This window comes from Haliotis rubra, unplaced genomic scaffold (genome assembly GCF_003918875.1).
Source record: "Haliotis rubra isolate DU_JTF1 unplaced genomic scaffold, ASM391887v1 Scf843, whole genome shotgun sequence".
Classification (NCBI taxonomy): domain Eukaryota; kingdom Metazoa; phylum Mollusca; class Gastropoda; order Lepetellida; family Haliotidae; genus Haliotis; species Haliotis rubra.
Window position 1 is genome coordinate 115,645 of NW_025767572.1, and position 24,776 is coordinate 140,420.

The 24,776-nt window shown below is 44.5% G+C and overlaps 1 protein-coding gene across 1 annotated transcript in view; it reads right to left on the minus strand.

Moving 5' to 3' along the window:
- LOC124262534 (carbamoyl-phosphate synthase [ammonia], mitochondrial-like) overlaps positions 1 to 24,776 on the minus strand; it is a 67,796-nt gene that overhangs the window by 18,951 nt on the left and 24,069 nt on the right. Inside the window, exons 16-22 of the mRNA XM_046697039.1 lie at positions 9,469 to 9,613; positions 8,916 to 8,992; positions 8,109 to 8,242; positions 6,886 to 7,084; positions 6,395 to 6,571; positions 5,667 to 5,785; positions 2,492 to 2,633 (exon numbers count right to left, since the gene is read on the minus strand). Of these exons, the coding sequence (XP_046552995.1) occupies positions 2,492 to 2,633; positions 5,667 to 5,785; positions 6,395 to 6,571; positions 6,886 to 7,084; positions 8,109 to 8,242; positions 8,916 to 8,992; positions 9,469 to 9,613 (993 nt within the window). The remainder of the gene's footprint in view (positions 1 to 2,491; positions 2,634 to 5,666; positions 5,786 to 6,394; positions 6,572 to 6,885; positions 7,085 to 8,108; positions 8,243 to 8,915; positions 8,993 to 9,468; positions 9,614 to 24,776) is intronic.

Sequence of the window (24,776 nt, forward strand, 5' to 3'; positions counted from 1 at the left end):
TCATGGATAATAACGTAAGATATCTGTCTGCTCGATTTTCGAAACTGAAAACTTGTTACTATATTTCGTATTAGTTACAACTAATACAACTGAATGTTTCATATTGTTCAAACACATCTATGACAGCCTTCCATTGTTTGAGATTGTCTAATACAACTGAATGTTTCATATTGTTCAAACACATCTATGACAGCCTTCCATTGTTTGAGATTGTCTAATATTGTTACATACAATGAATGTCTAATTCATATTCATATTCAAACACATCTATGACAGCCTTCCATTGTTTGAGATTGTCTAATACAACTGAATGTTTCATATTGTTCAAACACATCTATGACAGCCTTCCATTGTTTGAGATTGTCTAATACAACTGAATGTTTCATATTGTTCAAACACATCTATGACAGCCTTCCATTGTTTGAGATTGTCTAATACAACTGAATGTTTCATATTGTTCAAACACATCTATGACAGCCTTCCATTGTTTGAGATTGTCTAATACAACTGAATGTTTCATATTGTTCAAACACATCTATGACAGCCTTCCATTGTTTGAGATTGTTTAGTTGGGTATTAGTCGGTTGGTTATGTATTATGACCACAATAAATATATGTCATTCAATGTTTTTAACTTGAAACTGATTTATGATTTTGAGGGAAACCTGTGGTTAGGGCTGATGGAAGCAGCAGCAGTACATTGAGATGCCCTACTCCACCTCCACTACGGAGACACAGCGTTGTAAGATCAACTGGTAAATGTTTCCCCCAAAAATAATAAAGTAGAATGCAGTATGTTTAATTGGATGTTACTTTATGTCACATTAAAGGTGATTGTATTTACGCATTTACAAAAACAACATAAGGGTATGCATGAAAGCGACTGACAACAACAATGAAAATTTACTAATACAACAACGACTGTAGTAAACTGTACGTGGAGGGGAAATAAATTTATAAAGCATCTAAGATTAATTGGAGACTCTGGCTGATTGAGGGCTTGTGTCGGTGAATATAACCACATCACTTAGTTAACCTTTATCAAATTATGTGAAATCATGGATGTTGTTTTAAAGGATTAGTACACTGTCCCATATGTTGTTGTTATAAGGGATTAAGAAGATGTCATATGTCACTCCGGGGTCACCAACAGACTGGCCACGCCCGGAACAGACAATGTTCTGAATGTCAACGTGTAAGGACACTTCGGCAAGGTAACATATCAATCTGGTTTACCTGCCAAATCGGTTTCAGACTGCAGCTTTGTCTCCCTAGTAAAAGCTTGACTGTAAGGACTCAATTACGACAGCATCCGACCACGAGGTCCAGATGTACGTGCTATGTGGCTGCCATGACTTGATCATGACAACATCTGAGTGAGGGTTACACGACAGGACGTTAGACAGCAAAGGTGGCCGTCGGATCAAAGTTATGCATGCGATGGCGGGTGCGAGAAGCATCACTGCACATCACATGATCCTAATACTGGTCATCGTTGTCGCGGTGAGATCTCCCGTTCTCACGTCTTCCTTCCCTATAAACCCATGGACGGGACGGGACATCTCTTCACAGTACGGCAATGCACGCCCTCATTTTGGACACCATCAATTGCCAAGGGTTTCGATTAGATATCGCCTCTGTCATGTAAATTGTGAAGGTTTAAGTATACACATGACACTAATCATAGTAAGCTCACTAGATAGGAGGGTTACCATCCCGGACCTCGATAAGACAGATCCCCAACACCGCCTACTCCTCACCTTTACATAGATGACATCGAGCTCCTTGGCAAAGGAGGCTCCAATTCGAAAGAACAGGTTCCCCATTTCGAGTCCTTTTCTAATGCCGTATATTAGTTCGGGTCGTCATGACTTGATTAATGTGGAGGCTATTTATGATATGATTATATTTTATGTACCTATGCACATTCTATTTATCTGATGATAGTCATGTGATGCATGACTCATGATGCGAAGACTTCCACAGCTATTTTAGCGCGCCAACTCGCAATCGTCAAAACGTGATTCTTAAAAAGAATGTTAACATGAATGTTGACATGGTAATGCGTTAGCTGAGACTGTCCAAGTCCTCGTCACTGGATGTCTTTACTCGGCCCAAACAGCATATCTTAAAACAACACGATGGCATGACTCGTTGGTTCTATTCTTTTGCAATGCCTGTGGCTTTGGTCCCTAGATCCACCGATGGTACGACCCTAAATATGTCCAGGGCGTCATGGAAAATGCTGCTTTTAGACGTCTTTGGAATATGCCTATATAGTTTAAGAACCCATGCAGAAGGCTGTGATGTTGGGGAGACTCGTTATTCCCCGGATAGTTCATGATGGGTTCCACTAGGCAGCGCTTCCTGGGAAGTCCCATCGCTGTTTAGGGACTGTGCAAGGACCATCCACCCTCTCCCTGATGTATTGTATGTAATTATAATCCGCGGCATCGTCATTATTAATTGATCGATATGGAGCTGCGTGTACCTGTTTTATCCATGGTTTTACTGACATAGATAGTCGCATGCTGCGGGACTCCGTTTCATTAATTCCCAACATGTTGCCAATCTGTTTGTCCGAAAACCCCGTCTGTTTTAAACATAACATGAGCTCTGCATTCACATCTGCCCTGAAACGAGAACACAGGTCGGTTGTCGTGTATCTTATCATTGGCACAGATCGAGTTCAAAACCTGTCCCAGAATGACATCAAACATTTCACTGAAGAGTTCAATATATATTCATATTATACAGCACGTTTATTTTAGACATGTTATAATAGACAACTTGGAGCTCATCATGTCAACCTTTCAGACTTCAGTTCCAAATACCCCATGTTTCCAGCTACCTCATGATACGTGAGAAACGTTAAGGTGCAACAGTCTCACAATGTTGTATACAGTTCTCAGACTTTATACTCCTAGATATATATCCGGGAATTGCAATTCTAATCTTGAAACATGATTTCTTACTTTCAATGAATGCATGTGTCTTGCCCTGAGAGGTTCACATGTATGTGTATGTTCCGGGTATATTTTGCCCTGAGAGATTTCACATGTGTCTGTATGTTCCGGATAAATCATGCCCTAAGAGGTTTGACGTGTGTCTGTATGTTCAGGATATATCTTGCCCTGAGAGGTTTCACATGTGTCTCTATGTTCAATGTATATCTTGCACAGAGAGGCTGGACATGTGTTTGTATGTTCGGGGTATATCTTGCCCTGAGAGGTTTTACATGTGTCTGTATGTTCAGGGTATATCTTGCCCTGAGAGGTTTCACATGTGTATCTAAGTTCAAGGTATATCTTGCACAGAGAGGTTTTACACGTGTCTGTATGTTCAGGGTATATCAGGGTATATCTTGCTCTGAGAGGCTTTGCATGCATATGTATGTTCAGGGTATATCTTGCCCTGAGAGGTTTTACGTGTGTCTGCATGTTCAATGTATACCTTGCCCTGAGAGGTTTCACGTGTGTCTGGATGTTCAATGTATATCTTGCCCTGAGAGGTTTATATGTGTCTGTATGTTCAGGATATATCTTGCCCTGAGAGGTTTTACATGTGTCTGTATGTTCAGGGTATATCTTGCCCTGAGAGGTTTCACGTGTGTCTGCATATTCAATGTATACCTTGCCCTGAGAGGCTTTGCATGCATATGTATGTTCAGGATATATCTTGCCCTGAGAGGTTTTGCATGCATATGTATGTTCAGGATATATCTTGCCCTGAGAGGTTTCATGTGTGTCTGTATGTTCAGCGTATATGTTGCACAGAGAGGTTTTACACGTGTCTGTATGTTCAGGGTATATCTTGCTCTGAGAGGCTTTGCATGCATATGCATGTTCAGGGTATATTCTTCCCCTGAGAGGCTTTGCATGCATATGTATGTTCAGGATATATCTTGCCCTGAGAGGTTTCACGTGTGTCTGTATGTTCAGGGTATATGTTGCACAGAGAGGTTTTACACGTGTCTATATGTTCAGGGTATATCTTGCCCTGAGAGGTTTCACATGTGTCTCTATGTTCAAGGTATATCTTGCACAGAGAGGTTTTACACGTGTCTGTATGTTCAGGGTATATCTTGCTCTGAGAGGCTTTGCATGCATATGTATGTTCAGGGTATATCTTGCCCTGAGAGGTTTCACGTGTGTCTGCATGTTCAATGTGTACCTTGCCCTGAGAGGTTTTACATGTGTCTGTATGTTCAATTTATACCTCACCCTGAGAGGTTTTACATGTGTCTCTATGTTCAATGTAGATTTTGCCCTGAGAGGTTTCACATGTGTCTGTATGTTCAGGATATATCTTGCCCTGAGAGGTTTTACATGTGTCTGTATGTTCAGGATATATCTTGCCCTGAGAGATTTCACGTGTGTCTGTATGTTCAGGATATATCTTGCCCTGAGAGGTTTCACGTGTGTCTGTATGTTCAGGATATATCTTGCCCTGAGAGGTTTCACGTGTGTCTGTATGTTCAGGGTAAATCTTGCACAGAGAACCTGGACATGTGTCTGTATGTTCAGGGTATATCTTGCCCTGTGAGGTTTCACGTGTGTCTCTATGTTCAATGTATATCTTGCCCTGAGTGGTTGGACATGTGTCTGTATGTTCAGGGTATATCTTGCTCTGAGAGGCTTTGCATGCATATGTATGTTCAGGGTATATCTTGCCCTGAGAGGTTTCACGTGTGTCTCTATGTTCAGGGTATATGTTGCACAGAGAGGTTTTACACGTGTCTGTATGTTCAGGGTATATCTTGCTCTGAGAGGCTTTGCATGCATATATATGTTCAGGGTATATCTTGCCCTGAGAGGTTTTACGTGTGTCTGCATGTTCTGGGGATATCTTGCCCTGAGAGGTTTTATATGTGTCTATATGTTCAATGTATATCTTGCACAGAGAGGTTGGACATGTGTCTGTATGTTCAGGGTATATCTTGCCCTGAGAGGTTTTACATGTGTCTATGTTCAATGTATATCTTGCACAGAGATGTTGGACATGTGTCTGTATGTTCAGGATATATCTTGCCCTGAGAGGTTTTACATGTGTCTGTATGTTCAATGCATATCTTACACAGAGAGGCTGGACATGTGTCTGAATGTGCCAGGGTATGTCTTGCACAGAAAGGCAAGGTGCATGTCTAAATGTTAAATGTCTGAAGCAGAGAAGTTTGGCAAATGCCTGTATGTTCAGCGTCTGATACAGTTGGTTGGTTGATTGTTGTTTAACTCCGCACCCAGCGATATTCCACCTATATGGTGGAGGTCTGTAAATAATTGAGTCTGGACCAGACAATCCAGTCATCAACAGCATGAACATCGATCTACTCAATTTGGACACAACGTGTCAATAAAATCAGCGAGCTTGACTACGCGACCCCATTAGTCGTCTCTTACGACAAGCATGGGTTAGTGAAGACCAATCTAATCCAGATCTTCACGGGTCCAGTATCTGATACACAGACTGGGCGTATGCCTGTATGATAGTATGTCTTGCCCAAACAAGATGGACCTGGTGTGTACGTTCAATTTCTGATACACAGAGACCGGGCATGTTGAATGTTGTATGTCAGACACATATGATGTCAACTTCACCACGTTCTGTACACACACACATTCTGCGAAGAAAACCCCAAATACTGTGATGTATTTTCTCAAACTTACTTGTTAACATTCTTCAGTCGCCTCTCCACGTCATAAATCTTACGGAGTTTGTTGAGGAACCATCTGTCTATGTTGGTGAGGGAGTGTATTCTGTCCACCGTGTAGCCGGCTTGAAAGGCCTAGATCATACATAGTGTGTTTGGGCCTTAAAATTACGTCTGTTTTCATATGCCAGCATATAATACATACGGGTATATTTCATTTGAACCACGCGGCATATAATGTCTCTTAATTGACAGATAACATGTGACAAAGTTCAGCGAGTAAGTTAAATGGCTGACCATTTACCATGATGGTTTGTCTGACCAGAAGTATAGGGCACTTTCAATTCAGTATTTTGATTCTAAGATAGTAATCGAAAACTGTCAGTTTCAGAAAAGCTTCAAAGCATATTTTTTATCAAAATATATACACTTAAAATCAAAACGTAACAGTGTCACGGCATCTTACAGTGGGAATGAAGCAAGCACAAACAGATGGTCATTTCTTTTCTTAGAATTTTCACTCTACTATGCGCTGACTTCGTGAGAAAATTGTCAATAAATGTTTTCGAAATTTAAAGTTGTATTTCTACGATGATTTTGGTTAAAATTCTTCTAATTTTAGTGGTATGCTATGCAGAATGTTCCTCACGGGATTTGTCTCCATCCAGTGATTCCTGCTTTCTAACAAATACTTAAATGTCACAACAAAGCATAGAGTATAGAATCAACCTGAATATGATTTACCTTGGCTAATGTGTGAATCCTTGTGTTGTTAGGTTCTTGTAAGTTTGTGTCAATATCAAAGTGTGCCGGGTATTGTTTGCCGCCAGGCAGCTGCTCTGTAAACCCTACACAAGATGGGTGTGTCATTCGCAGCGCCTTCTGCAAACTTTCCTCGAATGTCCTTCCTATTGCCATGACCTGAAAGTATCAACGTGTTGTAATGTTAACTTTAAAAGGTTATATGTGTAGTTCAGTAGTTAATGTTTAGTGCAGTGCTTGAGGAAGAGGAAAACCTATGTTCACTGAAACGCGTAATGTCACACCAAACTTTTTTAGTAACTGTTTAATAGGAACAACATCTGTTGCAATACCTAGGTTACGTGGAGTCCGTCCGTAATGAGTTGTCTAGTGTGTACAGAACAAGCGTGGGGCGTTAACGTTTATTACAGTAATGTATCAATAGAAACACATCGGGACTGAATACAGCATGGCTTCAATAAGACTTTGATTACTTCTCCAACACTTTTCATAGCACTTCCAATCTCCTTTGACATATGCTGGAACCTTTCCATCTCCCAGCGAGGTATCTTCGTGACGATGTAATCAAGGCTTGGCTCAAAGCAGGCAGTGGTCATTTGGGTCGTAGTGTTTTGGAGGCTTGGGAGGTCAATGCCAAGAGCAAGTTTCGTTGCTATAAACGCCAGAGGATACCTGCAATACGCCACATACAGCAACAACACAGCAGGGTACAAAGAAGGGGTATAATGTCTCGACACTGTAGCACAACTCAATATGTAGTCAGTAGTCACATATAAAAACAGTTTCTTGTGTCAGCATATTTATTCAAATATTTTCTGCCTCAATACTTTAATACTATGTTATATAAAGTTGAATATATTCCGCTATTATTCTTTTGACAACTGAAGTCGATGTTATGACAAGTTTACCATATGGAAACCGCTGAGATATCAAGATATCATCATTTACTGACTTGGAAGCTAAATCCACGTTCGATCTTGACTGTTTCGACAGTTTTTGTTTATGCAATTCAAGAACGTACCTACATTGCATAATTACATAACATTGCTAGTGCGCTGATATCACATTATTACAAGTAATTAGGTTCCGAATAGCAGAGACATAAGACGGTGGTTTCGTTTCAGATTGTCCAGATGATCTGCAGGTATCTTCCCATCTGGCATACATCCCAGTTGGACTACACCTTATATAAACACTGGTTGCTGTTGAGTGATTTACTAATCCCACACTGTCTCACCATGGATGTACATAATGGACTGATCCAAGAAATACTGACAGTAACGATGGTTACATGAGTCAGCTTTTATTTTCATACATGACTTCACATATAAAGCATTAACTTGTATATACACTGAAGCATGTCATGGTCAAATTCAATTAACAAATCGATGTGGTTCACTTGATCTTCAGAATAAAACATCAGCTTGTATACACAAAGGTTATCCATGGTCAAATTTGAATTACAAATATGGTTCACAAGATCACTTGAGTTTAAGAAACTGCACATGCTGCTGAAGGCTGGGAGTGGCTCGGGGTGGTCTTCGCCACTGGACTCAGTGAGTGGACTGTACCACTACATCTGTAGGGGTGTACCTAATTTCCCCTATCCACCAACTCTAGTACGTCTGGGGAAAATACAGTGTAGTACAAATGGGACGTATGACAGATGGGAGTAAACGGAACTGTATATTCTTACCCTGTTGCTTTAGACGCGAGAGCCGAACTTCTTGACAATCTTGCATTGATCTCGATGATGCAGTATTCCATAGACTGTGGATGGAGGGCATACTGGATGTTGCACTCTCCAACAATGCCAAAGTGACGAACAACCTGTGGAATAAAGAATGCTAAAACAATATTGAACATTGAAACCCTTGCAGATAAAATACCGACATGTGGCACGTGCACAAACTGCACTTGTGAAAATTCGTAGGTTTGCTTCTGAACATACTGCACAGCATTTCCACCAAGTACACTTGCACTAACATCTTAAATGAACTCTATTATAGTATCGACCGCCTCTGTGGTGTAGTGGTTAGAGCGTCTGCCCGGAGAGCGGAAGGTCGCGGGTTCGATCCCCGACCGCGTCATACCAAAAGACGTTAAAATATGGTACTTGTTGGTCCCGGCCTGTCGCTCGGCATTAATGGGTACAACAAGGACTGGTCGGCTCGGAGTCAGTATAATGTGTCTGAGTGGGGTAATCATGCTTCACTGCGGCATGGTATCTCAGTGGGCTAGCACTATAAAACCAGCTTCAGTCTGGGCTAGTACACGCAGCCGCACATACACATACACACGCATGCACGTCGTCATATGCGCGAAATATTCTCAAGCACCACGTAAAACCCAATTTCACCTCACCTCACCTATTATAGTATCAACATACACTAGCTGTTGGCGGTCAACATGTTCAGGGGTGCCTAACTTTTTTCAGGTGTATATTTTGTTGGAATGCGTTTTGCTAAACTGTTTCACAAGATCCAAACATAGATGATACTACCTTGATTGCTGTCTCGCGCAGCATATGATATTCTTCATTTGACAAAGTCTGACTTGGGGCAACAACAATGGAATCACCTGTAAAGAAACCTAGAAAGTTACTGTGCATAGACTACAAAATGACCCAAAACATCGTAAAGAATAACCCACCGTGTTTTATGTAGACAGCAAGACAAAACTGAATAACTTTCCGAGATGAACCTGTTCTTAGGTTGAATACTGACTATAAAAAGAGGATATAATGTTTAAGCGACTAAGTGTAGTTTAAGTCAATCTGATTGACATCACGAAGGGTGACATCACGCTGATCTAACAAAATGGGGCGTTTTGCCTCGATCTTATTCGCAGGGCTGAAAAGTGAGGATCTTTTTTCAGTGGCTGTTTATATATTTTTGGTTTTTCTTTCCTTTCCTACTTTCCAGAAGTGACATCAGCACATTTGTCGTTTCCTCATCAATGTGATGATCATCAGTCAATTTATAATAAGATATGGTTTGAACCACATGACCTTGTTGATGTATGGCATACTGGGAACATGAGTAAAACGCACCTACCTGTGTGTATGCCTAGTGGGTCAAGGTTTTCCATGTTGCAGACGGTGACACAGTTGTCGAAGGCGTCCCTCACAACCTCGTACTCAACTTCCTTCCATCCAACTAGTGACTTTTCTATCAAGACTTGGTTGGTGACAGCAAGTGCCTAGCACAAATCCATACGATAGGTACATTCACGGCTCGTTTCACAGCTTCATTAGAAGCATTATTTAAAAATATCACGTCAACCTTACATTTGGACTAATCAAACGAAAAACGCCCAAGGAAACTACGCTGTACATTCACATATTATACAGGGCACATATTGTTGGAGAAATAACAATTTTTACTCATTTTGCACAAAATCTGACCTAGCTACAAGTGCCCATGTCACACAGACATGTCGGTAAACTGTTTGAGAGAGCTGTATTCAAGCATATATCTAACTATTTCAACGAGAACAAGTTATTGTACAAATACCAAGCTGGTTTTCAAGCTGGGAGTTCACCTGTCCATCAATTAATTGAAATATATCATCAAATATGCCAAGCTCTAGATGATAAGGACCAATATTGTATGGTCTTTTGTGATGTTTCGAAGGCTTTTGATCGTGTTTGGCACGGAGGCTTATACATAAATTGGAAATGTATGGTATTAAAGGTAGATTATTACAGTGGTTATGTAATTACATATGTAATCGCTATCAAAAGGTCTTTGTTAATGGAGCCCTGTCTAAACCAAGGTTATTCCAAGCTGGCGTCCCACAAGGATCAGTGTTGGGTCCGTATTTATTCATTGTTTATGTAAATGATATTGCTGATGACTTAGATTGCATAACGCGACCATTTGCAGATGACACATCATTAGGCAAGGCTTCTGGAAATCTTAACAGATTAGAAACCTCATTAAACATAAATCTCAGAAGGTTAAACGACTGGGCAAACAAGTGGTTGATATCATACAACCGAGATAAGACAGAATCAGTACTTTTCTCACTTAAAGATATTTGCTCGATTAACTTACTATTTGACGATAAGATTGTTAAAACGGTAGAAGATCATAAACATTTGGGGATAATACTTTCATCGAACGGCAAATGGTCCTCCCATGTATCTAATGTTGTTTCCAAAACCTCTAAAATGATTTACTCAATGAGAAAACTTAAATATATTCTTAACAGAAATACACTTGTAAAGATTTACACAGTTTTTATAAGACCACACTTTGAGTACGCATGCGAAGTCTGGGATGGCTGCGGAAAAGAACTAAGTTTAAAATTGGAAAGGCTCCAGATGGAAGCTGCAAGAATTATTACAGGACTTCCCAAATATTCCTCTTTTAATTCACTATATTATGAAACAGGCATGGAAGCACTATCAGAGCGTAGAAGAATAAGAAAATTGTCTTTGTTCTACAATATTCAAAACAACAAAAGTCCAATCTACCTAAAAGAAATAATTCCTCAGAACGTGGGCTCCAGGAGTCAATATAATCTAAGAAATTCAGGCAATATCAGCTTGCCAAGAACAAGAATAAAACATTCTCATGAGTCGTTCTTCCCATCAACTATAAGATTGTGGAACAATCTACCTACAGATGTAAGAAATTGTACTTCACTATCAAAGTTTAAATCGAGCATAATAACATCATATAACTCAGCTCCACTGTAATTTTCTGACGGTATTAGAAAATTTAACATTTTACATACTCAACTACGTCATGAAGCTAGTAGATTAAGTTACGATCTATACAGAGTAGGGCTAATCACTGATCCATCCTGCGCATGTGGAAACCCATGCGAAAATGCTCATCACTATTTCTTAGAATGTTCTTTACACAATCAACATAGAAAGACCATGCTTAAAGCTATTCAAGATGTATGTGGTAGTAATTCTGTGATTACATTATCTGTTATTTTAAACGGCATTGCAGATCTAACAAATCATCAAAATGAAAATATATTCAAAAACGTACATCAATATACATTGTATATGCAAATCTAAACGATTCCAGTAGTCTTTTCTCTATACACCTTTTGTATTATGACATTTCCCCCTGTTATCTTCCAGTCTTTCTCTGTCTCTGTTTCTAATAATTGCTTGTGATGTAATAAGTTATTGTAAATATCTTCGGAGAGGGGTTTAATAAGTTGAAAGAACTTGTCCCCGATCCTTTTCACACTATGAATAAAATATGTTTAAACTAAACAGAGGAACATGAGCAATCTTGAATGTTTGAAGATACTGGCAGGATATATGAAAACATCTTTCTATACAACAGTTTGTGACAGTTTGTGACATGAAATCTGTCATTGGTAATCTTGTGAATGTTTAATTGAACCAGAGGAAGAGAGAAAAACAAATTGCACCAAATTTGCAAGGATGATTATATGTACAATAAAAATGGCCAGCAATATTCTGTTTACTTTAAAAGGACAGATAACCAGAGGCATATCATTTCTACTCAATGCAGTCTTAAGACGTGCAGAAGGAAAAACAACACCTTTATCCATCGTTCTGGAACAAGTTCGACATGTCACGCCTCGGAAAGTGAGAGATGGAGAGCTATAGGGTATGCTTCGGTCTGGTTATTAGCGGCATGGCGTTTCTCATCGATTCAGCATCAACAGATATACGATTTGGCACTCATGGCGACATTTTCAACAAAACAAGTTATTGACCATCCCCTGTAGTGAGCGCCCACCAGTGACCACACGTCAAGACCGACGGATTTGAACCATACATCTACGAACACATCTACGAACCTCGCTGCAGTTCTCAATCACATCGCTGTGATTTCATCTCATTCATCAGCTTAGTCTCACACCAGATTTTGTGACCCAAGTCGTTTTTGTTCTTGTTTTCTGAATTTGGTTCTCCTCAAGTTTACGAGGTCATCCGAATCCTCAAACAACGCTGCAGAAACTCTGCTAAATCCTTCTTCGGATATTGAATGATCTTCCCCAGTAGTATATACACTGGGGGTACGAGATCAAGTCCAACAAAAGCCTCTGTAAAGCTTCATTTATGAAATAAAGCTTTTGTCAGGCCCTTATCTCTCTCCGCAATTGTATATACCAGCTTTGAACCCCCAGTTAACTTCCTGGTCACTATGACCGCGAACCAACACTTTCCTGATCACGTGACACTATGTCGTGTTGACAGGAAACAGTTGGTTACAGGATACTATTGGGATCACTCGACATGTTAAATATTTTGCTGGGGGGGTAACATTGTGTCGTATGGTATGATCAATAATTCCTCTCTGACGAAACCTCTCTCTGGCCCATCTTTCAAGTAGTACAAGTTCGGCTCGTCGGCTTTGATGTCCACTTTATCTATGTTGTGAGTTTTGACTGACCATGTCGGATCGGTGGCTCGTTTCCGAGTGTCCCCTTCGTGTTCCCCCGGCTGGTAGAAGTACCTCACGAGGGCCCTATCGGGTATCTGTTTCTCCTTCCCACGCAATGGTGCAGCTGGTTCGGCTATCACTGATTTCAGTTTGATAGCGTCGGCTGGTTTCTTGCCGGTGAGACGGGTGATTTCGTGGTTGATAGCCGACACCACTGAGGTAGCCGCGCTACCCATTCCATCGATCGTTTTTCTGGGTTGACCATCTCCCTCGCATACTGGTGTCTGAATAAGCACTCGGCCAAAGTCCGATTGAATCTCTCGACTATGGCTTGGCTGCGATGAGCCATAGCCGCGCCACGCCTGACGCGTGGTGCCAGTAGGTAGATCTGCCACAGGGCTTGTTTTTCCAGCCACGCTTTGGTCTCGTCCGGGGATACTCTCGCCATTTTAGCAAGCTTATGTACAGCGCTAGCTCCTTTCCAGTACCCACGCGGGCTGTGGTAAATAGCCTCAAACTTTCTCTGGTTCCGTGACATCGTATACATACGGCCATGTCTTTGGTTCAATTTTCTCATGCCCGTACGCGTACGTGTTGATTCCATCGGCGGCTATCCAACGCTTCATGCGTATCGGTGACAGGGACGTCTTGTTTATCGTCAGTCCGTATATCTTGTGCCCTTCGCTTCTCAGCGTGTTCATCTGATGCTTGAAGGTGTGGGTCTTGAACAGGGCCTCCTTGAACCTGGCGTGTTTGATGTGTTGTTTCACCACGTACTTCTTGACACCCTTCGCTTTCCGGATCTCACTATTGTCGGCTTTCAGAATGGAGTACACCTTGGGCCTCAAGCCTATGTACTCCGCTATGGGTGTGCCAGCACACTCGTCCTTCATCTTACCGAGGACCTTTTTGTTAACCGTGCTGTGCATGGTATGGTCCTTGGGGTAGTCACTGGTGTCGTACCTGTGCATGTGCTTCTTCATGTCTTCGTACACGTCTTCAGTTCGAATCTCCATCAGCAGGGAGTCCGTGTCCGTGTACAGCACTTCGCATCTGTCGCCGTACTGCTTCTTGAGCTCGTTGTAGTAGAAGTCGTACATCAGGTGCTTGGAGAGGTCGAGGATGCTCATCCCAACGTAGACGGGTCGGTTGAACTTGATGTGGCTCTTCCTCTTGTGTAGGGCCACCAGATCGTTGGTGAATATCTTGCTCCGGTTGAATGCCGGTCTGGCTATCAGTCTCCTGAGCTTGTCTTCCTCTTTAGACCTGACCAGCTTCACGGTCAGGCGTTTTCGCAAATTCTCCATCGTCTTACCGATCACCGAGTTGTTCATGAGCTTGTAGAGGTTCTTCTCAAAGTCACTGGTGGCCAGCTTTCGCAGGTCTGTGTTCATTCTGATGTATGGCTCCATCCACGGGCTCTGGTCGAACTTGAGCACCCTATGGGTTTTAGTCAGCCTCATACCCAGCGACAGGTACAGCTGTAGGTTACGATAGTGAACGATGTACTTGGTCTTGTTCATCAAGTTGGGTACGAGTTTTTCGACGTTGGTTAGCTTATTACCCCCCACCCTCCGTTGGTAGTCGGACATCCAGTCTGGGTTCACCATCAAACGTTCTGGGGCCAGGGGGTAGCTGTTGTGTGACTTATGTAATGCTGTTGGGTACTCCAAGTCAACTTCGAGTATGTAACCCTTCTCCGAATCCGGCGGTATGATCATGACGTCTATCTCAGGCACCCACTCGAACCCCCCGATGGGTAGATACTGGCTCAAGGCCCAACCGTACAGGTTGTTGGCGTCGAGATAGAGGAGATGATTAATGGGTTTGCTAGCATCGTAGCCCTTCACGTACTTATTGTTGGCTCTTGCGTACCGTTTGGCAGCCATGGAAATCCCACCTCGCAGTCCTTTCTCGATGAACAGGTGCTTTTGTAATCGGTGAGGAGTTCCAGCTTAACTCCGGTTTTCTTCAGCAAGGCATCCCAAGAGAGACCAGGGCTGGTGTGGTACCAGGCGGGGTCGAGTTGATACTGCTTGAAAGACGTCTTTCTGAACGTCTCGAACACGTCAGCCAGCAGGAGTACGTCCGTTCTCAAGTACAGGTCGTGGTAATCACCCAGGTGCCTGCAGCCCAGTTTCTCCCACACATTCAGGGCGTGGCCGTAATCATCCTGGGTGATGGTCGAGTCGGTCATGTTGCTGTAAAATCGGTCGATGGGGGTAGTCGTGTCTCAGCGAACTTGGCCCAGCTGTCCATGTACTCGTAGGGGTAAACACCCTTCCTCATCAGCAGGGGCCGAGTCTCGGCGTCGGTGTATCGATCAGTGATGGGGAAGGTATCGTTGGCTTTGACCAAACTATCGAGAGACGACAGTAGGAACTGAACTGAGTCTATGAACCTCAGGCCGTTCAGGCTGAAGGAGATGTATCTCTCCATGTTGCTGGGAATGCACGTCACGTTGCCGTCGACCCTCGTGATAGCCTGCATGATCAAGTGAGAGTCGTACCCTCTCAAGTTGTGGAAGACCATGGGGATGTTGATTGTTTCTGGGTTGATTCTGAGCTTGAGGTTGCACGCGCTGTGGCAGTGAGTGCTGCAGCCGTGAGCTCGCCGGTCTGCTTGGGTCATACGCATGGGGACGACATTGTACAATTTCTTCCTGATGGCTTTCTCTTCCCATTGCAAGCACTTTAGAAACTTTTCAGCCACGTCGGGACCCCTGTACACGACAGGAGCGTTCGTTTCCCCATCACATCGGACGAGTACGTATCCGAACCCACAGGCCTCGTGCTCCTGCGTTTTGTATGTGTTGGGAGCTGGGCCGATGTCAACGGGTTTGACGAGGGCTTCGAAGTCAGCGTAGATGATGTAAGGTACAGACATCTGGTTCTTGTGGTTGTCGAATTTTAGGATATTGTCGCCTTCCTTATGTCGATTCGTATGGCCGTCTGCCCCACACCTAGGCAATCCTCCCGGTGTGATTCCAGCAGGTCGGGTTGGGTGAAGCCGTGCAGGCACCGTTCGCAAAAGTGACTCTTTTCTCTGTGTGGCGATTGGTCGTACAACAACCTGCTGAAGTGTTTTATCCACGCGTAGTGGTACTTGTCACCTCGCTGGATCATGAATATATTGATCACGTGGCGACCCTCCATTGGGCTGATCCTGTGCACGATCGTTTTGTTGCCTTCGTGCCCAAAGACGTTGATGGCTATATCATTCTGTTTCTCGATTTTGGTGACCTGGGATATGGGGGTGGGTTCATCTATACCATCCCAGTTGAGCCTGTCGTCTTGGGGATAGCTAGAAGGCCTGTTCGAATTAACGTCGGCTGGAAACAAGGCTGACCTGATCGCTAACCTCATGCAATCCACCCCTCTGTTTTTTTATGTTGACCATGGCTTGTTTTTTCTTGTAGTAGGGGGGTAAGTCTAGGTACGATCCACCCCTGAATGGTATGTAGTTCTAAATATTCCCGTATTTGTTGAAGACTGGTATTGATGGACTCGTCTATATTCCTGGCATGAGTCACGACTTCTTGTTTACCCCGGAAGTAAGGCTGAACATACTCAATGGCACCATTCTGCTGTTTATCAAGCGACATTTTCACTGTGATTTGAAACTTTAGACTACCAAAATCGTTCAGTTCCTCATTAACTTTGTCAGCGATCAGCGGCTTGACGTCGCCAATGTCTATGTTCTTATCCACATGCATGCGCCAGCCTCTCAGATAGTTACCTACAGCGCGTTCAGTGCGCACGAACTCTAGATCAACGACTCTGTGCTGATGCAACAGTTCAACGAGCTCGGGCTTCCTCATACGGGAATAACCTACTAACCCCAGCTCTCAGGCTTCCCGTTTGAGTTGTTTCACAGTGTGGGGACGTACGGGGTTGTGCAACAGTGCGACTAGCCCCGCTTTCCTCATACGGGAATAACCAGTCAACCCCAGCTCTCTGGCTTGGCGTTTGAGATGTTTCACCGTGGGAGGAGGTTGTATGTCGAGTAATCTAAACAATTGGGGTCTCCTCATTCGGGAGTAACCCACTACACCTCGTTCTCTCGCAATCTGCTTGAGCTCTCGGATAGTAGGCATTGTTATACCCAGGTGTATACAATCTCTAATTGGGCCACCAGCAAGGGAGCTAACTCCTCCAGCCATAAAAAAAAAGGAGGCGCCATAAAATCCTTAGTAAATATCTAGATAGACCTCATCGACCCACCCGGAACATGTGCAGCATAGTAGGGTGTTTTGTATTATTTGCAACAAGTTGTGGACAAGCATATCTATCTCCCCGTGATGATATACATCTGCTCGTCCACCATCAAAGTAATTCCAAGTGTGCCCATCAAACCCTATTTTCACCATGATTGTTAATGAGCACCCCTTATAGAGTTCGCCAACAATTAGAGGTTTGAGGGTACCGATCTCTATACTTCTGCCTACATTCATCCGCCAGCTTCTCTGGCATTCCCTGGGTTCAACTTCCACGAACTGTAGACTATTCATCATTATACCTAGGTGTACACAGTCTCTAATTTGGTCTCCATACTAAGGAGGTGCCTACATTCGTTTATGTAGTCCTTTTTCTTCTCGTAGATAAGCTGGTGCCTGACTACGTTTGCCCCCGTGGGCTTTACATTAACAGTAGTGACATTTCACTCCAATACCGCACACGGAACACGTGTAGTTTGCGAAACACCTCCTATGAAAACAGCAGTACCCCTCAGTCCTACATCTCCTACCGCAGGTCTCGGTCTTCCCCATAATTATGTACTGACATCGGTACGGGGCAGGTCTCATCTTTGGTATACTCATATGGGGACCTAGTTGAATTGCTTTACGATCAACGCAGTCGCTGCTAGACCCAACACGACGAAGGTCGGTTCTCGGCCCTTTTGCCCCGGGGATGGTGTGTAGTACTGAGCAAGTGTAGTACTGAGCAAGGTTCCTCGATTGGTTCGAGTTGTTTGCCGGTTAGTAGGTAGTATTATCTCGCTGCGTTGTCGACATCATGGAACGTTTTAACGGCATAGTTCTCAGGCTGGAGTCGTTCGTTAATGTAATTCAGCCTCTGCATACGTTTCTCAGCTTGCGCGGCTTGCATTTTCCCCACGGCTATGTTGTGCCATTTCGTTCCGCTTCTACCTCGGCCGCGTTCGACTCCAATAATTTCGAGAACAGGTAATTACTCCCGGAAAATGCAAGGGCGTTGACTAAAGCCCCGCCAACCATCAAAGCGATCGTAGCCATCCTATATATGTCTATATTTACTTCAAAATATTCCCCGGTATGATACCTTGCTTCAGGAGGATATCCTTGGTGGCCATAGCCATGCCCAAATTCATGATGAGCATTCCCATATCCTGCAGGTCGAAGTCGAGCTTGATAGTCGGTTGTTTGAGGACCATCTTGGTCAACCGAGCGTGCCCTATGGCTAGGCCGGCGATCACTGTGGCGTGGTATGCTTCGTTAACGAACGTTTTCCCCTCAGACATGATGTATATGATATAGAAACATATATTTAACTACAACATAATATGGGGGTTTACCTCTACTCGTGCCTGTGGGGGTGGTGTTTGTGACCTATTATAAAGCATGAAAACCGCGGCAACCGCAGCAGTTGCGCCTACAATCCATATATAGTTACTCTTATGTTGCTTGGCTAGACCACCTTTTCTACCGGCGGCGACCCTTTTAGGGTTCTTCTGCTTGGTGACTTGTAGAGGGTTCCCCCTATTGGGGCCTCCTGTAGGGGGTTCCCCCCTGTCGGTGTTTCCTCTATCGTCACTGGAGCATCCATCTTGTATACTACTATGATTATTATTCCCCTCTTTAAATTGACAATGCTTCGCCGTGATGATCGCCGCTGTCACCGGGGCTAAGAACATACCGTATTTATGGTACAGCAGGCAGCTGACGGCGCTCAAAGCGTGTTGGATAAAGGGGTCCTTCTCGAGGTCCTCCCACAGGTAAAGCGGGCGTTCCAGGGAAATGGGGAGGACATACGACGCTATGCCAGTGTAGATCTGTGCCATTGTCGAGCCTATAGTCTTCGTCATCTCGGCCCCGAGCCGGGACTCGTATCTTGCGTACAGCTTATCAACCTCATCGGCGGGTAGTTTCTGGATTTTATCTGAAGCATAGTCCCCAAAGTATTGTTTAGCCTTGCCACCGACCGCCAGCGCCATTCGTTTCTCTCGCTTGTCGTCATCAGGCATCACTCGCTTATCCCCCTCCACCAACAGTTGTTCGAGCAGGTCATTGCAATCCATCCTATAATGTAACAAGCGATTCTCAACTCTAATGATATAATAACCGATACAGGCGAAACACAGCGAGTTGAAGGTTAAATTGCACACGATAAGCACTTCACAAGCCATATATAATAGTAACTTTTAATTGCTAAGACATTGCTTAGCATTGCTTGGCATTTGCTAAACATGCTTAGCATTGCTAAGCTAAAACACCCTATAGTCCACGGGTTGGTCGTTCTTGAGCACGAGCTTAACATGCTTCATCTCGGCTAGCTGCCTCTTCACCTGTTCCCGTTCTAGTTTGCTCATCACATCGTTCTCTCTCAAGCACTCCTCGAATGAATCCCTGTCCTTGCAGTGGAATAAGGCCACCCATCGTGTCTGCTCCGTGAGGTCTTTCAACACCGAGTTGAACTTCTGCGTTAGCACCCAGACGCTGTGCTTTGCGTGCCGGCCGGAGAAGGCCAGGTACGATAGCATGTCACTCTTTTTTGTTATCTCTTTATTAGCGCTGTAGTCTTCCAGGATAAACAGCGTCGACTCCCCTTTGAATTTGTTGTGATAAGCTTTCAACCAATCCTGCAGACGTGTTCCCGGGTCGACTCTGTGTACGTCCGGGTCCGTCATCACCCAAGGTCTTTCCGTGTACGTTCTATTCATGTGCAAAGTAGGGCACATGATAACGATATTGTCGAACACATCCTGGTAGTACCCCTCCAGCATATCCAACACGAAAACGGTCTTCCCACAGCCCGTCTGCCAGCACACTATGGCGCAGTGCAGGTCGCGGGGTAGATCAATAGATGGCTTGCACGAATCTCCCATTCTCTATATTAAGTTGCGCGTCCATAATCACGTACAGATAGAATTTCAACTTGCCTGCGGGTTGAGCCTTCTTGATAATCTGGATGGTTATCCCCTCGCTGCCGTTGTCGATGCGGCGACCGCTGCCATGCAATTGATCATCGTCCGTGGATCGCATGTCCAACCATAGCGCGTACTTGGTGGTCAGGTACTCACCGATCTGCATGGAGGATAGGTCCAGGTCCTTGATGACATGTGGTGCCGGGTCGGTAGGTTCGTTATCTCATGCCATTGCTGGTGTGCCCTCATACCATGACTGAACAGCTGGTTGGGCACGCCCTCGATGGTCACTTCCACCTTTTCAATCTCGGGGTTGAAAAACTTCTCGCTGTCCCTTCGGAATGGCTCGTAATCCTCCACGGGGATGATCAGGATACCTTTCATCGATCGCGCCGGCACGTTTAGGTTGATGTTCCACAGCGTGTCGCTCTTATCCTGTATTATCGCTCTATGCCGCAGTATGCGGTCGTACAGGATGGCCACCTTCCCCAAGTACTGGTTTCGAACCTGCCTGGGCAGCTCCCGGGCTAGTGATCATGTCAAACTCCAGAGAGATGTTGTCGATGGCGTAACTCGCCTCATCACCGTTCAGCGTACGCACGACTTAGCTGTAGTCGTTAAACGTGAGCTCGTATTCAAGCCTATCACCCAGCGCGGCCTGGTAAAACAGCGCGTGTCCCGTGAACAACTCGAAGTCGAGCGGCACACAGAACCGGCTCCCGTACGGTTGGGTGATGGCCTTTTCACCCGCTGAGATCTTGTCTAGCTGGTCTTGCGTGAAGCCGTACCCCACGCGCAACCTAGTCGATTTGCTGATACCTTGGTACACGTCATTGACGCATTCTCCCTCGCTTTTCCAGAGGTCCCCGTAGCAGTGAAACACGTCGCTGTCGTCGATGCTCAGCACCTCGTTGCCCGCTCATCTTGATGGTGGTTTTCTTGATGATGGCTCGACCTACGTTCCGCACGAGCCTAAGATTTCCCTGAAGGTCGTCCAAGATCTGCAAGCAGCCAGGGCCAAACTCAGCGGTGAAGGTGATATACCCCAACGTGCTAAAGAAACATCAGACAGTCTCGAAAAAATATTGGCCACGTACAATGACAAACCCTTGCCGGGTTTCGAATTTCCTGTTCGGGAACTGCGAGGGCTAGACAGGGCATTGCGAACCATTTGTGGAGAACTTGTGAACAATATGGGGAAACTGAACGAAATTGAAGAGCACATCGCTCGCGAGAAAATAAAACTCAGTCAGCTTGACGAGTCTCTGAAACCCATCATCAATAAACGGTTGTGTGACTTACAAGACGAGAGGCGGACTCGATTGGAATCCGCTTCCTCGAACCGGGACCAGCTTCGATCTCAGATCAACCGTGTGCGGGAAACCATCGATCTAGTCCTGAATGAGGACACAACGTTGGCTGACAGGATCCGAATCCTCTTCCGAGAGCAAGGGATCACCATTTCCAGCATTCTGACTGCATTGGCCTTCATCATATCAACCCTGGTCGTATCGCTGAGTGGGGGTCCACCAAGTGGTGGTACACCCAACCCACCAAGTGGTGGTGATGTCAGAGACTAGATAAAAAAATATCTGAAATCACTCGGAAAAGCCCTGGCTAAACTCGCGGATAAGGCCGCCGAAGCCCTGCCCGGCATCCTGGATAGCATCGTCTCGTGGCTGCTGAGCACGCTGTTGAAAACATTCACGTGGCTCGGTCAAAACCTGTGGGCAGCCATATCGTCGCCGTGGCTGGGCTGGTGTACGTAGCGGCTAAGGAATTTTTAACCAAATGAGACCAACGGTAATATCGGTTTTAGATATAAAGCATAATCTTGTGAATATAGGGATACCTCAGCATAACGCTGCACATAAAATGACTAGCGCACAAGGTCCCAAAATGAAGTTGAAAAAATGCGTCAATGTGGGGATCTCCGGCCTCTGGGACACACGCGGATTCAACGACCCCGGAGTAGATGTTAAACTATACGCCTTGCAGCTTAAAAACAGTATTTACAAACGCGTTGAAGTCCCCTCCATCGGTAGAACACTAGGTGATATAGTAGATACCTCAGGAGCGGCTCTCAACACTCGGTTCGACCTAGTCCGCATCAGTGATAGCAGTATACCCTCGTCTTCACCGACGCCGACAAGTGGGTGTTGTTACCCACTCAAGTCGACTGGTTTCTTAATATTAGTCTCGGCTCCCCCTACGTGTTCACGGAAAACAAAGAGGCGCAGAGGCGTAGCGTAATCATCAGCACTCTCTCCAGTATGGCAGCCCACATGCTATCGAGTAAACCGGGAGTGCAAGACGTGGCATTGCAGTTGGTGTCTGAATTCGCCGGTGAGGTCAAAATCCTGGAAGGTCTACCAGCAAATTCCACGCTGGCCATCCAAGTCTACCTAGGGGAACCATCGCAGGACGAAGTCGAAGTCGTGAAGAGAATCAAACTCCGGTTGGGGAAACGACACCAGTATCACGTTTGCACTGTTTACGTGCGGGTGGGTGTCGACTCCCACACCAGTCTGCAGGGGGCCACCGTTACTGTGGAAGACACGATATCCCTCACCAAGATCTTCCTACCCGACAACATACACCTCATGGGGGTGAGGTGCACCCCTGAACTACTATCAGAAAGACAATTGGAAACTATCTTGTAATAGTATTATAGCAATGACCAGTCATCGACCCAACGCCACGCTTAACGACCTAGGAGACACGGAGACAACGTGTATAGATGGGTGTCCCTGGCAGACTTTAAAGAACCCGAATGGTTGATCAACAAGACCCTCACCGCACCTTATATCGCTTTTGATAAGGATGGTCATATCACCGAAATTAAGAATAACGGTATCCAGTTACACAATTATCATTCAACTTATACGCTGGCCTACCATATTCTATGAGTATGGCCCCAGGCTCCACACTCATCATAGAAGTCTTTATCAAAGACAACACTGACGGGGAATTGAAGGTTGCACACCATCGCTTTTTACCTGGGGTGAGAATAGATTTGTCAGATTCATATCCATTTTTGTCCTCCCCTTGTCGTATCGTCATACAACTGAGCTCGGACCCCTCACTGGGGGCGCTGCCCCCCTTAATAACCCCCCCGATGGTTAGTATAAAACAAGCGTTACCTACTGACTTTTCCCCTATTCACCTACTCTCTGGGGTAGGCCTTATAAGCCTCAAGTACATTGATCGACTATTAAATGAAGCCCAATTAAAAAATATCTTGTAGTATATATTATACGCACAGGATGGGGCTGTACCAAGTCGTAGAGGAAGTAGCGAAGACACTGGAAACCGTAGACGGGTTTCGGTTGAAACAGTTATGTGACGTAAAACGCCAACTAGAACAAGACCGCGACACACGGGCAGCATTGTACAAGAAGTACCATAGAGCTTTCAATGCCGTGGATGGGGTTGATACCACCCTTATGGCTACCAGTATGGGGTTAGGAGCAGTAGGTGTGGGGTTGTTGACCACCATCGTAGCCGCACCCGTAGTGCTAGGCATCGAAATAACAGCTGGGGTGTCAGGGTTGGTTGGATTGTTGTTTAAGTTTGCGTCAAGCAGACTGCATCTTAAGGCATTGAAACACGATGAGATCAGGATCCTAGCCGATGCAAAGTTAAACACCATAGACGACCATATTTCCACCGCACTCACTGACAATAAAATCTCAGAGGAAGAGTTTCGTTTGGTCCTCTCTGAACTCGCAAAATATCACGAAATGAAATGAGAGATTCGAAACAAGTCTCGTAAAAGCACTGTTATCAGCGAAGACGAGAAAAAAAAGTACATAGAACAGGGAATACAACAAGCCCAGCAAGCCTTCATTATGAAAACCAAAGAAATGATAGGAGATTCATGTTAAACTGTTTTGCTGAATCACGGCACAATGTTACCCCTCAAGCAAAATATTTAACATGTCGAGTGATCCCAATAGTATCCTGTAACCAACTGTTTCCTGTCAACAAGACATAGAGCTATCGTGTCACGTGATCAGGAAAGTGTTGGTTCGCGGTCATAGTGACCAGGAAGTTAACTGGGGGTTCAAACCTGGTATATACAATTGCAGAGAGAGATAAGGGCCTGACAAAAGCTTTATTTCATAAATGAAGCTTTACAGAGGCTTTTGTTGGACTTGATCTCGTACCCCCAGTGTATATACTACTTCCCCAGTACTTTCATCGACGTGATCAATGCACAAGATGGCCACTCGTTACTTGTACTTTGCTGGTGTACCTCCTCGTTAGCACACCTTGAAACATGCGTCTTTCAATGTAATAACATTTCATTTCAGTAAATGCTGGATGTCCTGTAATAACCACTGCACATGTAAGTAGAGCCAAATAGTGTGTTGTAAATGCGATATTTTTAGTCAAAACCATTGTCAAGAAATCGGATTTCTGGATAAACGTTTCTTTCAATTTTGGAAAAGGAAAATCAGTACAACCGCCTGGTGCGGTCACCATAACTCTACCAGGCTATACCGAAGAAGTGAAAAGCAAGCAAGTCGAGGCATGTAGAGTCTGTGTCAGTGATGGTTTCAGTTGAAGAATGGATATCCGCGATCAACAGCAGTTTCACTTGAGATCAAAGGATATTCTTCAGATGTGGATCACGGTGTCAGAAGTCAGGTCCTCTCAAATGCGGTGTCTGCGGGATTTGTATTGGTAGTGTTCAGATAGCCCGCCCTTCTGGTGCATTTGTATTCATTCACAGCACCAGAACTATTATAAAATATGCCTTATGATGATATTGACGGCACAGTCGCGGCAAGGTACATTTAGATAGCGTTCGAACTATTCTTTACTTCGTGATGACTTTGTTGTTTTAAATC